Genomic DNA, 15,042 nt, shown 5'->3' on the forward strand with positions numbered 1-15,042 from the left:
GTGACACAGAATACATTTTTTTTAGACATAGATAAGTCTTTATGAGTTCATAAATAGTCAAACTATGGTCCGAAACTTATTTTTTTATGTCCTTTTGAGGTTGTTTACCTCATGACCGACCACTCCCTATAAAAACACAACATCTAGGAGACAGGGTTAGAATGACATATCAAGAGAGACAACTTTAGTTAATAAGCAAGTTAAATATTTAATAGCTTTTGTGTATGTATGACAGTTCCATGTGTCCTACAGTTTGCATACAAAACTCTCCCACAGCCTGTGTTGCTTCTTTGATTCCTTTAAGGCTCTCTCTGCTGGGAGAAAAGAACCTGAGCGTGTTTGTGAGTATGAACAGGCAAAGCCCTCACCATCACTGCCATCCTGTGGTGTCTACGAAACACTAGTCAGTATCTCTATGACAGTTTTGGAAGTTATTTTCAGTTCCTTTATAAAGACCTTTCAAAAAAAAAAAAAGGAAAAAGAAAACGGTATTTGGATAGTCTGTAGCAGGTCGGCGCTAGTGAGCATGTAGGGACAGAAATAGTATTACAAGTATTACAAAAATGCATCTGAAGCATCATACTTGTCAAAATATGTTTGCATAAAAATTAAATATGTGGAGTGGAGCAGTGGAAATATGTTATTTCAGAGTAAGCACTTTTAAAAACTGTGCATCTCAGGTTCATCTTCCCTGTTTTTGTTCCTTCAGAGAAGCTGAGCAAAAGGGAAACGAACGCTGGTGCACACAGTCTCACATTCCTAAAGTATAAGCAGGAGAATACATGCAACCTTTAAATACAAAAAAAAAAACATCCATCTTGGACTTTCGTTCATCACGTCACTTCTTCAAGCCAATAGTTTCATATGTGTCCTGGATGTGAGGAGTCAAACCCTGGGAGATAAACAGAGAAAAAGATAGATGAGCAATTTAACATTTAAGGAATCAGCAATCATCATCATTCTCAGAATGAGTACTTACCGTGTAGATTCCCTCTTCAGCAGTCTGTCAGGAGTGGAAAAGAGCAACATTAGATACAGTATAACTGTGAGGGAAGCCGTCACACACTGGACAAAAAGGCTAATGAAAGACGTCATGTCTCTCTAAGTAATTTTCTACAACGGGGTGCACATGTGATCTTGTGTAAAGAGGAAGGCAAAGGAGAAGCTGTTTGAGAAGTGATGCAAGCAATACAGCAAGAGACCATATCTCTGCACTTCAGAGTGTGTGTTTGTGCGTGTCACAGTAGCTTAGGCTGGGCGTCGTTTGTGGCCGGTCATAGGAAATAGCAGACCAAAAAAAGCCAAAGCGGTGAAAGAGCAGGTCAAAAGCCCTTGTAATGAAATGAAACACTAACATGAAACGAACGAGCACGCATACCATGATCACTAATGAATAAACACGTACGTTGTTATTAAAGCTGCTATGTTTATTTGATTTTTCAATTTCTTTTAAAAAAAAAGTTCCATCTAAGTCAAGGGTGGCTCTTGGCAAATGAAAGCTCAATAATGAAAATAATAAAAAGAGAAAGAGCTGGTAGAGCTGACTGCTGTTTTTGTTGGTTTCAGGAAATAGAAACTTTTTCAATGCAGAGCCGTCATGATAAACTTGCGATGCAGACGCGGGGCTGCTGTTTGCCCACTGAGACTTGACCAGACTGGTGAGGTTACTTTTGCCTTTAAATTGTGTCTGTTTATTCTCTGACAATCCGGTTTGGGCTGTGGTGAATTTTACGAGTGTCTCTTCATATCCCCCCACCCCACACGCATTTTAAACTACGTCAAGTCTTGTGTGTCCATTTGCTGTGTGTTTATTCTTACCTGCTTGGCCTCTGCTTTCCCAGCTGCAGCCTTCCTCGCATTGCAGATCTGTAGAAAAGAATTTGTGTAAGAGACCGAAAGAGAAACACAACCGTAATCTCACCATTCTTTTCTGTTTTTTAATTAATAATAATATCACTCTACATTCACATTTTTTTCTTTCCTTTAACCACAGTACCCTCACTACATGCTAAGGATGTCAGGATTTAATGATAATGTGATATTTAAAAATGAAATATTATGTTAGTAATAAACGTGATAATATTGTGTAAATAAAACAATCAAAACAAATGTCAGGCTTTGTGGACTTTTGTTTTGTTCGGTTCAAGATGAATTTGACTCAGAGCATGTACATTTTACAAAATTCTGCTAGCATCAATATTGTGAATTCTTGTGGCCACGATAAATCCTGGACTGATATTCTGATATTGTGACAGCCCTGCTACGTTCTCTCCTTTGACAAATACGCAGCGTGTGAAAAATATGAAATTCATTCCTGTTTAAAATGATTCCATTATTTTTTAAAAAATGCATGTTTTTTTTTTGTTTGTTTGTTTATTTTAATGGAGCATGCAAACCTTAATTCTACAGTAGAGTGCTGTCAGGATGATGCCGTACAAAAACAGGATACCATCCAGCACGTAACAGATGTGTGGTTCTTCGAGAAGAGCTGAGGAGACACGGGAGAACACTTTGTTAAGGGCAAAACTATAACGACAGCACATCTTCAAGATTTGACAACACTGATTTAAAGGGATTGCATTAGAAAAGGACTGATGACACAGGAACAACATCATCATCAGCACTTCCTCCTCAGCCCCATTTCTGCTCCTCAGCTACGACGGGGGCTGCTTTGTCGTCATTTTAGTAACTAACGTTGTCACCATTTCAGATTGAGCAACAAACAGCAACAAGAGCTATGATATAAAAAAAAAGGAGCAAGTGTGCAGAGCAAACAATATTTTTATGCATGCATATGAAGAGGCAGAACTTCTGACCAGTAATGAGACATAAATAAGCACATACAGCACTGAGCATGTTATAAAGTGCATGAGAGTATTCACTGTCATCTCACTGAAAATGCTTGTATGCATGCAGATGTTTAACACCATGTCACATTTCTCAAGAAAATCCAGCAAATGATAGCGGATGAACGCTGAATCATCACAGATTAACAGTACATTGACGAGTCTCTCACTTTTAAGTGTGTGTGTGGGGGGGGGGTACATGAACTCAACCACGCAAACAAAGATGAAAAAGCTACCTTCTCCTGTAAGTCCCCTGCAGAAGCTGCGTCTTATTTGTGCTATCACACGTTTAACTACTCAAAGAAATGCGAATCAAACACGAGATGAAAAACTGAAATGTCTGCAGGCACGTGGTTTTACCCTGAGCTGCCAGGCCCGAACACTGGAGCTACAAGATCACAGCCAAAAGGGCTCTGATGGTAGCCACGACATGCTCGTCACACTAAAAGTAGAAATGGCTGAGGCCTTAATTAAAAACAAAAAATAAAATCATTTGAAATTTTGGGTTTTGCATGTCTGCTCGCGCATTAGGTTTAAAAAGTGAAAAAGTGCAAAGCAGCCACTTCTCACTGCAGCGCGTGATACTGAGTTCTGCGTGTAGACTTTTAATAAACTCGAAAATCTAAAGAAAAAAAATAAAAAACCTAAACTTCAGTGCTTTTAGGTTCTTTTTGTCTTTTTCTTATCCTGCCTGGCGCACGCATCATCGCATAAGGCTTTAATGCGTCTTTAACCTCATACAGGATGATTGTGATGCAGATATTACGAGCACAAACAGAAAAGCCCAGTGATATAGATTCATATTTTCACACGGATTTACATTTATATTTAATCTTTACATGAATAACTGAGCTCTGACTGTGTATACAGCGTACATTTTTAGAATACATCGGTTAGCAGTTACTGAGCAGAAAATGTTTCTTTTCTGCAATATTCCAGAATTGTTTGAGAATGTTATACTTAGGTTTTTGTACTGTGCTGCACAGCAGTATCTCATTTTTGACGCTTCAAATATTGAGACTGTGGATTTAAATATCCATACGTATTAAGTTATACATTTATACATTGTAATATAAATGTACAAATTGATGCTTCAGTTCTCAGATCATCGCGTAAAAAGGATCAAACTGCAAGTTAATGTTCACTTTATTAATGTGTGTTGTCCACTGCACGGTTCGTTTTCTTCTGCTTTAACACTGACTTCTTTAAAGTTATTTCCGTTTTATTTAAACTTCCAATGGGCAGGTTTCCACAAAGAAGGAAAACATTTAAAGGCAGTCCAATGCACAAAGCAGCAGGACGCTCAAGTTGGCTGGATGAAAACAGTGAGGTAAAGAAGATGACAAATTATAGAATGAAATATGATGACAGGAAGACACATTGGTTTCATATTTCAAAGGCAAAACTTGACATGACCTACTAAATTATTATATTTAAGAGAGAGTCATTTCACTGACTTATTTGAACCTTTAATTATTATTCTACAACTTTTCCTTCAGTTTTTTTTTTAATCAATACACACTTGCTTCTATCTGAACACATTTCAAGTTTATTTTTTTTTTTTTTCAGTGCGTCATTTAATTGACTTAATATAAATAAATAGTGAAAATGATTCTTGTGGCACTGTTCAGACTCCGGTTTACAAAGCGCTAAATTCAAAGCAGAGCATTGTCAACACCACTTTTCTTATTTGGAATTAAGTATTTATGCGGTAAATATAACTAAAGACTTATGTTTGTTTTTCTTACATTAGGTACAGAGACTTCTCTGTATGATGAAATCCTCGCACAACAAACATCGTTTCTGGCCCGTCTGTTCCTTCTCTCTCTCTCTCTCTCTCTCTCTTCCTTCTCCATCGCCAATTCAAGGAAATGAAACTGTTTTCTGAACTCTGTGATCACATGATTATTTTTCACATAGAGTATCACTTCCAAATAATGTTCCCTTTTCACACTAACTCCAATTTACTGGGTTTTATGATCTGAAAAATACCTGCTTGCTTTTGGTTTGTTGGTTATAGATGGCCAACTACTAAGTGAAAATGTTAGATACAGTTAGGAATTCCTCTTTTCGGCCCCACAGACACCCACAGAAGAGGTGTCTGTGTTATCTACTTGAACATCTCTGTTTCTACAGTGCACATGCAGCATGTGTTCACGGAAGCCAACCGAAATAGTTAATAATCTGAAGTGTGATTAATATGTAGGAATGTGTGACAGCATTAAGAGCATTAAAGTGGATCTCAGTGCACTAAGAGCACTTTTTTTTCCCCTCACAAATCCAGACTCGTGTCAGACTGAATTATGTGGTGTTAGAACGATTAAGATTGTGTTATTTGTAATGGTCGCTGTGTACGTGTGTACACGTTGCGACAGCATATAGGTATACTTTAAGGAAATAAAAGGGTTATTTTAAGGAAATATAACGGTTAGCAATCAGGTGAAGTGCATAGTTGCAGTCTAAACTGCTGGCTTTCTTTTTTTAATTTTTTTTTTTTTTTTTCAAAATGAGTTTTCTCTTTTAAAAAATTGTATGCATTAGTAACCTGTGACTTTAAGTTACTAGAAGTAGGCCAGTCCATTGTGATTTGACTGAGTGCACAAGACAATATTAACTGTTTAGGACAGTTATGACTCCAACATTTATGTTTACTGTTATTAATGATGTCGCAGTTATTCTCTCAATCAGCCGATTCAGAATATGCTTTATGAAAGAGAAGGAAAAGGCAGATTTCAGATTTCCCTAAATCACAAGAATTGCCTTTCGTTGTGCGACCAACAACCTCAAAATCCAAACTATTTAGTCCCTTAAAATGTAAGACCATAAAAAGGAGGAAATCCCAAACGACTTAGTTATTTGTTATTTAAGAAGATGCAGTATTTACTCTACCGTTTTCTGGGTTTGTTAGACCACAGACATTTTTAACCATAAATATGTATACTTGACATTGAAACTTATTGAATCATCTTGTTAGTATATTTTTCTTAACGTAACATGCTGTTTAACTGCAAATTAAGATAGAACTGTTATATATATATAGTTTATCTTGTAGTCTCTATATACAGAGTGTATGTACATGTATATTAATAAATACAGAAACACAAACAGGGTGTGTGAACTGGTATCACAAGTCTGACAGTTAAGAAAGTGGGCTTGCACACCAGCCTCAGTACTGCTTACCACAAGTCATGCGAGCACACAGGGTCAGCTTCTCTTTTCACAGGAACTCTAATGTGGTGACTACTTACCTATACTGCCTATGCTGAGGGGAATAAGGTCAGAAGTCAGGAAACTTCACCGTTATTTTTTGTCTGGGTGCGTTTCACCAAAAAGGTATCCATTTAATGTTGTATCCGAATTAGGTTATTTCTTGTTCTTATTAATTATTTTTATTCAGTAATTCTGAAAGTTACTCATCCTTAGGACACAGAGAAATATCAAAACCTCATATTCCATCCCAATTTAACATCACAACTCACCAGCATTGCCAACACTCATCCACAGAGGAAGCACCACCAGTAACGTACTCCTGTTCCACACAGCCATGGCGACACAGGCTCAACACGGACGATTGGGCAGCATAAGCGACCAGCAAACACAACGGATTATGGCTGGGTTTTTTTTCCTCTCTGCGTTCTGATAAAAACACTTGAATGTTACATACCTCACAGCCAAGAGGGGAAGTTGTGGTCTGAGCTCGACGTCCATTTGTCTCTGATCTCATCAGACCACTCCCCTCTTTTGCCACCAAAACAGAGGAAGAGCTTACAATCAAAGGTTTTGGTCTCGAATGTCATGTTCATTTCATGATTTTCTCTCATGTTTCAGACAAGTCAAGGAAATGAAGCATTTGAAAAAGACAAAGAGTTTCCGATCTTATAAATCACCTTATTCCAATGTGACAGCAGAAAAACACACCTCACTACTTTGCTGTTCGGTCATAAAATATTTATTAGGTTTATTTGGACATTGTACATCACCGATTATGAGAAGAGTCATCTGTCATGTGCCTCACTACAGTGAATAGTGAACAGGAAGAGAACCTGACTAACAGACGTGGGGAGGAGAGAACAAATTCTCCTTCGTCATGGAACCTACACATAAGCAGCATCGCGTTAACGGTCAACCTCGCCAAACACTATGTCCTGTGTACCTGTCAGAAGAAGGTAAAGGTTCAGTACAACTTCATGTCAAGCTTATATGTGCATTTTTACGAACCTCAGAAAAGAGATTTTTGCCTTACCAATAATGGCCACCACATCAGCAAGCATGTGTCCTTGGGACATTTTATCCAGACCAGCCTGGAAAGAAAAAAAAAAACATTTGTTAACATTCAGAATAACTGAAGACCAGCTACCATTATTATCAGGGCAGATGAGCTCATATAAAAGTGAATATTCATGAGGTTATAGCCTGAAGTTAATGTACTAACTACTCTAATAGTTTGTTTATGCAGCTATAAAGACATTCTTAGCCTAGAAGACCAAAATCAACTGTTAAAAGGCAGAAACCATGAGCAAAGAGATGAACAGGAAGGAGGAGGTGGTGGTGGTGGTGGTGGTATATGTGTGTATGTGCACGTGTGTGTGTGTGTGAGTGTGGTGGGGGTGTACACTTTAGAACATGGTTCTACAGTACTTTATGAAATGTACATAATGAAGGAAAAGTAGCCTTAAGGACAAGCCTTTAAACATGCTAAATAATGGATACCCGGTGTGTTTAATATTTCACACTGTCTTATGAAGTTTTAAGTGCGCACCAAGTGAGCGAATCCAGGAGCTTTGATCTTGCAGCGATAGGGTCTGCTGGAGCCGTCTGATACCAAATAAACACCAAACTCTCCCTGCAGGCACACACACAGACACACACGTACACAAATACACTCGAGTAAGCATATCACATCATTACAAGTCCCTAAAGGCCTACAAACACTTTCCAATTAAGACTTGAAAATCCTAATGTAATGTATAGGATTTTATTTATTTATTTAAAAAAAGTGGGATTTTTGTTTGTTGGGTTAAAATGAGTTGATCGGTTCACTTATGGGGCTAGTCAAAAGAAAACAGCAAAAAGGCATATTTTATACAGAAGTGTACGAGTTATTATATAATTTTTATACATATTATGAGGGGTCTCACCTTGGGTGCCTCCACAGCTGTGTATGTGGCCCCTGGGGGGACCTGGTAGCCCTCTGTATACAGTTTGAAGTGGTGGATCAGAGACTCCATGGACATCTAGGACAATGATTCACCCGAGGAAAATCAGAAAGAGACAACTGAATTTGTGTACACTGAACACTGAAAGGTCTGAGGTGTGCGAGAAGTGATCTTGATTGTCTTTGAATTTAAGTTGGTTTTTTTTTTGCTTTTTTTTAAGATTTAAGAAGCTGCAGGTGTTACAAAGCCGTCTCACAGACTGAAGGAAGAACAGGAAGCTTCTCTCCTGAGCTCACCTTCATCTCAGACCTCTTAGGCGGGGCGACCTTGGCGTCATCCACCTTAATCTCTCCTTCTGGCATCTTGTTGAGCGCCTGGTGCATAATCCTCAGGGACTGTCTCATCTCCTCCACTCTGCACAGATATCTGGAACCCACACAGAATACGGCGGTAAGCCACAGATACAGATGCATCAGCAAATCAGCCATGAGCACAGCTTAAATCGTCCAGAAAAGGTAATGTCAGCAGAAAACAGGCCAAACTGCGTCTGTCCTTTCAAAGGCAATTTTTAAAAAAAAAAAAAAAATTCCACAAACAAATCACATTTGGTGACTTTTGATTTGACTGTCTGATAAAGACACAGTGAACTGTGCTGGATAGAAGGTACTGCCTATGCTGCCTCACAGGAAATCCAGAACGAGCAACATCAAGCTCATATTATCAGCAGTGTCCTCATGTAAACCATCACTTCTTTACATGTGGTTGGCCAGAAATGCCACAGAAGCCTTTCTAAAGGCCAAAGCGCCAGACTGAATGTTTAAACGATGGGATACTCGCTATGGAATTTTCATGTTGGTTCGATGCAGCTTTTATAAAACAGCAATGACATACCACTGCAAATCAAATTCCAGTCATGGTAACAATTATTTTGACAGTGTTAAATGTATTTATCACCTCGTTAAATGTCTAGATGTAGTCAAGATGTAACTCTCACTGCTGTGTTTGGTATTAGAAAACTAATTTCCACAATCTGACAAGTATGTTACACATCAAAAAACCAAATTACACACTTGCAATCAACAGTCTAGTTACCTTTGTCAGTCACTGACAACTAGACACCGATGTGTCAAAAAAAAGTGACATGGAGCAGCACATTTCACAAAACCAATTTCCTGCTGCTTGCACGCAGATCACACATACTGCCAGTGTCCCTTGATTGTCTCGTACATGGCAGATAAATAAAGCCTTGCACAGAGCCTGCATGATTGCAAGTATGGTGCGTCATTTGTTAAGTTGAACATATCAGCATTGACACTAGAGGAAACAATCTCAAGTCACAAATCGCAGCTTTGCTTGTTGTGAGTTTGGCAAAACACGAGATAGAAAAAAGGGGGCTCCCTACTGGAAAAGAAAATGAAACCATGGTTAAATAATAAGTACAGCCATTTGCTAATCTTGTACCTGTCATAGCAGTCTCCATGGCTTCCAATAGGAACATCAAACTCCACTTCGTCATACTTGTCATAAGGCTGAGACTTTCTCAGGTCCCATTTGATGCCCGACCCTCGCAGCATCACTCCACTGGAGGAGGGAGACGATAATTAATCACAGTTTACGCACATTTCTTCTAATCAAACATCTTTTTATTCTGAGCAGCTTTCTAAATTTCGCTCTTTCGATTATAATGAAACTTAACTTTTCATATTCTAAATACCCTCAGCCTCTCTCAGATTGTGGTAGTCAGAAAATTTCATTTCATAAAAAGCAACATAATGGAAGGTAACGAGTCTTTTCACTTTGATTTGTGGTTTACCTGAAGCCGTAGTTGAGGGCTTCCTCAGCTGTAACTACTCCGATGTCCACAGTGCGATTCTTCCAGATACGATTGTTGGTCAGCATCTGCATAGATGAATACCAGCAGATATGAACATTCAGACACATCCTTACTGTGTCTTATCATGTTAAGAGCTTGAAGAAATTCAAACTACTCTAGCCATTCACCTCTTCTACTTCGTCGATTCTAATGGAGAAATTCTTGCACCACTCATAGATGTCGTCCATCAGGCCGAGGGGCAAATCCTGAAACACATTTAATATCATTAGCGCTTTATTGAGTGCGTTGATTTTCACTGTAATGTGACTGATGAAGCGATCTAAATTTATTATGCACAATAACATCTCGCTTTCTGCAGCTGTTGGAGCAGCAAAATTTTCAGCTAGATGGTGAAAAAGTCATCAAACACAACACATGTGATGAACATTATTCATTGGATTCTACCACCTGATGTACACCGCCGGGTCTGACGTATGCAGCGTGCATTCTGGCTCCAGACACTCGCTCATAAAACTCAAACATCTGAGAGGAAACAAGAGTCAAACGGATCAGACATTAGTCAACGTTTAAAAGATGATCTACTCATTGTTAGTGCTCGGCGTCTCGTGTTTTGGATTGGATAATTATTTTGAGTGTGCCATTAATCTGAGGGCACCTGACTGGGTGTCAAAGCAGCTGTGTGAGGAAAACCTAAAACAGAACTTTTCAACTGAATATTTCATTATAAAAAGCCTTCCAGCACACACTGTAATGGCCTTAAAATTAGCAACAAACCTCAAACTGCTGCTTTGCATTATTACTAGGTACAGCTAATCCAGACCAATGCACCCATGAAGGAAAACCTACATTCGTGAAGGTTATGCTGTTTTGGCCACGAGGGTAAATCTGTGCTGGGTTATACTGAGACATGTTTCTATTATGTACTCTGGGCTGGTCTGAACCAATAAGGATTGAGCATGACACCATTCAAACAGCACTCCTGACCTTCTCTCTCTCCTCAAACATCCAGAAGAAGGGGGTCATGGCACCGATATCAAGGGCGTGCGTGGTGATGGCCATGATGTGGTTCAGGATGCGAGTCAACTCTCCGTACAGAACTAAACACACAATACGCATTGAACCATTAGAAGCCGAAATGCTGACAAAAAGAAGTAACTGGAAGCTACTGTAAAAAAATCAGTTACTATGCAACAACATTTCAATGGCTCAAACGTGAGTATACATTTTTCTTTGTGGCAAATTGACTATCTTTTAAGTTTAGACTGTCCAGTAAACACAAGGAAAAATATTTAAATGTTGCAACTTTCTGATATTCCATAGAGCATTAAAAGCATTTCAAATCAGAGACACCCTGACCATTCCCAGAGCGTACCTCTGATCCACTGTGCACGAAGCGGGGCTTGGATGTTGAGCAGCTTCTCAACAGCCAGGGAGTAGGCCTGCTCATTGCACATCATGGAAACATAGTCCAGACGATCAAAGTAGGGCAGTGCCTGTGGTATAAAAAGAAGAGGAACTGAAGCTCATTGGGTAAGGACTTCCAGGAACTGTGTGACACATAATCAAGGCCCTCTTAAATTATCTTTGATTAATTCTGTTGGGACAAGAGTTTAACTTAGTAATCTTCACGTGATCATGTGTAGTTTTTACGTAGTTTTACATAATACAAAGTTTTCATATAATATTCATTACCCACACTATGTTGTTTTGACTTCTATAAAAAAAAGGGGGATTTTGCAATATGTTTTGCAATGTACTCTTCTGTCATTTAAATACACCACAACTGTTCAGTTTCTTAACACAGTCAAAACCAAAAGCTGCATCACTGATTCCTGATTTCACCACCTTCTAAACATGCACACATACAGCATGAGGGTAACATGGGTTACACTGACTCAGTACCTGCAGGTAGGTCTTGTATTCAATGAGCTTCTCTGTGCCACGGTGAAGCAGGCCGATGTGAGGGTCGCATTTCTTGACGGACTCTCCGCTGAGCTCCATGACTAGACGCAGCACACCGTGAGCTGCAGGATGCTGGGGACCAAAGTTGATGGTCAGGTTGGACACATCCTTCTCTGCAGGAGGATCTTTGTCTGCGGAAAGACAAAGAAACAATACAGGGTAGGTTTTTTTTTTCCAGCTTTTCACAATCAAAAACTGAAACTGATAAAGTTTGGGTGAATGTCATGGGGAAAAACAAATTATTACAAATTCCTAAAATGCATCTCCGGGGAGGAGAGTGAGGAGGCTTGCCTGTGAAGCTATGAGTGGGGAGGCACAGGTGTATCCTAACAAGGAAACTATACTTGTAACATTTGTACACATAAGGCCAACAGATATACAAAAGAAATGTGACACAGAGCTGGAATACAGGCCTTAACTCCACTGTGGGAGCAGGACTCTAGAAAATGCATTCCTTTGTATTCAAAGGTTGTAGTTATTTAAGAGGATCAAATGTGAGATCAAACTTTTTGTCTTGCACCTTTTGTGTAGTGCTTCATAAGGTGAGGTTCTAATTGCATTCCTTAATAACATTTCACCTTAACACTACTTATGTCACATTAAGCTATTTTCTGACTGAATTAAAAGTAAATAAACAGATCATAAAATGCAGTGGTAGGCTATAACCATAAAAAAAAGGACATGTAATGCAGCTGTCCCATATGTCACAGCCTGCTGCCTCTCTCTCACGGTGTCCCTTCCTTACAGTACAAATCGAGAAATGAGAGGGAGAGGGAAAGTATACTATAGTATAGTAGAATCTCATCACGGACTTGGCAACCCCACACTTAATATGTGCCTTCATTGATTTAAATCAATGAAGGCTTAAAAAATGAGCAGTAAGTATAGAACAGAAATCCTCTGACTAGGAGCCGTTAAAGTGTCACTGTGGGTGTAGATGTTACCATTCCATGGGGGTGGGGTCCATTTCTCATTCAAGGCAGTGGGGTACATCACCGCACCGGCATACTGCTCCATCCACTGCACATCTGGCTGCCATTGTTTCTGCCTGCGAAACGCATTGTAAATATTCTTAACATGAGGTAAGGCTGCATTATCAGGCCTTCCGTCAGTCAATGCAAACCACTGAAGAGATTCAAAAATAAGGTTAGGTGACAGCTGTCAACTTTTTAATTTCATTTTGTGTTTGGCTGTCATTAGTAAAAGGTGATGATCTGGGCTACACTGTGCTTGTCAGCCTGACAACTCATTTATCAGATGTTTCCGATGAGGGAAACATGAAGAGCAGATATAGGCCATGCTAGGATAACAAAATATGTTTATTGAACAACATCAATACATGACAACATAAAATGTATTAATGTATTACTGGGCATCTTCTACAGCATCAGGGCACGTCAATTAAAATCTACACCTATCAGCCGAAACATTGCCTACCTAATATGTTAAAAGTGCTACCTAACCAACACATGAAGGGGCAAAGACAATGGCAGTGACCTGTAAGTAGAGTTTAATGACTGGCAGCAGGTTTACAAAAGGTATGCTATATTTACTTATACGCAGTTTATCTTTGACATCTTGAATCTAGCTAGAACGGTTGCAAAAATTCACCACTTACTCTTCCACACTGATTAGGTTTACTGTGATTTATTTTAAAGCCTTTTAACCAGACATTTTTCATTTTTGTATATAATCATTAGATAACATGGAAAAAACACTTTATCTTGAAACAGAACACAGAAGATGCATAGAACCAGGGTGGTAAACACTGACACGCACTGGCTAATCAGATAGCTAACATTTACAGCTTAAGAAACGACAAAGACAGCAAGAAAGATAACTTATCCTGGAACATACGACAGCTTCATGACATTGATACAGCGTTAATAGCTATACGCGTGGTTTGTAAAGACGTTATGCATTCAGAAAGCACAAATTGTAGCAAATGACCTGAATTATTCTGAAGAGACCGAGTCGGCTCATTTAGCATGAAGCTAACATAATCTTTTTTGTTGTGCATATGCATGTTACGGCTGGCATTACAATGGTAACGTTTTGTTTTTTGTTGACTTACCTATTTTGCAGGACGGTACAGCCGGGACTCAGCAAATTATTATTTAATATTAATTTTGTTGAAGGACGTCCTAGTTTGGTAACCGACCGCAACATCGTGGCCGCCATGTTGGCTGTCAGACAACCTCTGGCCAATGACGTAGGGGAATTTCTTTTCTTTTGTTGTTTTTATAGGCACATTACGTGTTTTACGTCTGTGACTGCCACCTATCGGTACGATGTAACACACATCGCATGAAGTAGTCCTCTTTCTGCATACAGTAATGTTTTTATTTTTAAATCACCTTTAAATATCTTAAAAATTATTAATCTTATATTGTAACTATAGGAATAATAATGATATGATAATATTAATTTCTGTAACCTCTGACAGGTTAGTGGCAAAGTGGCAAAACAACAGAAACTAGAAAAAAACATTATTTGGTTGTTTCTTATTATTATTTTGCATTCTTATGATGCAGAGAAGCTTGAGGACTGAAGATAATACAATTATGCTCTAAATGTATATTTTAATAACCCCTATTCCTCTGTGTGTAAACAAAACAAAATTTAGCCTCCATAAGTTGAAATAAAGTCCATTTTATCTGCTCAAAAACGACAAACTCAGATTTTTTTTATTTTTTTTTATAAAAAACAGTGCTTTTATTTATGTAATACTGTGGAAAAATAATTACATACCATTTTTAAAAAATATTGAAGATAATGAAATAAAAAATGAGAGTTTGATAATGCTCGTTGTACATCTTTTGAACAGTTTTCTTTGCTACGAAGAACAGTACAATAAGATAAACATTGGATTTTTCTAAATTCAAAGACACAATAATACAGGATACAGTCCTACCAGAGGTATAAAAGTACTGTAACAGGATTGTGAGAGAAATGATATGGACATATATTGAAACACACACTCGCACACTGAGACGGACAGACACGCGCCCACACACACACTGTGTACATACCAACATACATACAATGGCCGCACACGCACTTGAGTCGGGTGCTGCTTGTTTATAGTATGCTCCCCATACACACATAGCCATTCACAAATCTATACAAACACACTGTACAAATCAACGTGCGTGCAAAAGCCCACACGCTCCCTCTTGAACTCTCTCTTTCTCACATTCACAGCCCACACACTCACAGTCATACACTACTACATGTCAATATT

General features: G+C 38.7%; 2 protein-coding genes across 2 annotated transcripts; both read right to left on the reverse strand.

Annotated features, from left to right (window-relative positions):
• Nucleotides 1–188: 188 nt before the first annotated feature.
• On the reverse strand, nt 189–6,531 carry fcer1g (Fc epsilon receptor IgFc epsilon receptor Ig). Its single transcript, XM_046380486.1, has 5 exons — nt 6,326–6,531; nt 2,397–2,488; nt 1,819–1,866; nt 980–1,003; nt 189–892 (listed from the first exon to the last, which is right to left on the reverse strand). The coding sequence occupies exons 1-5, from the start codon at nt 6,390–6,392 to the stop codon at nt 839–841; spliced, it is 285 nt and encodes a 94-aa protein (XP_046236442.1). The 5' UTR covers nt 6,393–6,531; the 3' UTR covers nt 189–838.
• Nucleotides 6,532–6,779: 248 nt separating this feature from the next.
• On the reverse strand, nt 6,780–14,028 carry ndufs2 (NADH:ubiquinone oxidoreductase core subunit S2). The gene is made up of 14 exons (XM_046380485.1): nt 13,873–14,028; nt 12,743–12,846; nt 11,739–11,929; nt 11,209–11,329; nt 10,821–10,933; nt 10,284–10,358; nt 10,004–10,081; nt 9,816–9,901; nt 9,464–9,583; nt 8,299–8,428; nt 7,985–8,080; nt 7,606–7,689; nt 7,090–7,147; nt 6,780–6,999 (listed from the first exon to the last, which is right to left on the reverse strand). The coding sequence occupies exons 1-14, from the start codon at nt 13,977–13,979 to the stop codon at nt 6,962–6,964; spliced, it is 1,401 nt and encodes a 466-aa protein (XP_046236441.1). The 5' UTR covers nt 13,980–14,028; the 3' UTR covers nt 6,780–6,961.
• Nucleotides 14,029–15,042: the final 1,014 nt, after the last annotated feature.

The sequence above is a fragment of the Scatophagus argus genome, chromosome 23 (genome assembly GCF_020382885.2).
Source record: "Scatophagus argus isolate fScaArg1 chromosome 23, fScaArg1.pri, whole genome shotgun sequence".
In the NCBI taxonomy this organism is placed as follows: Eukaryota; Metazoa; Chordata; class Actinopteri; family Scatophagidae; genus Scatophagus; species Scatophagus argus.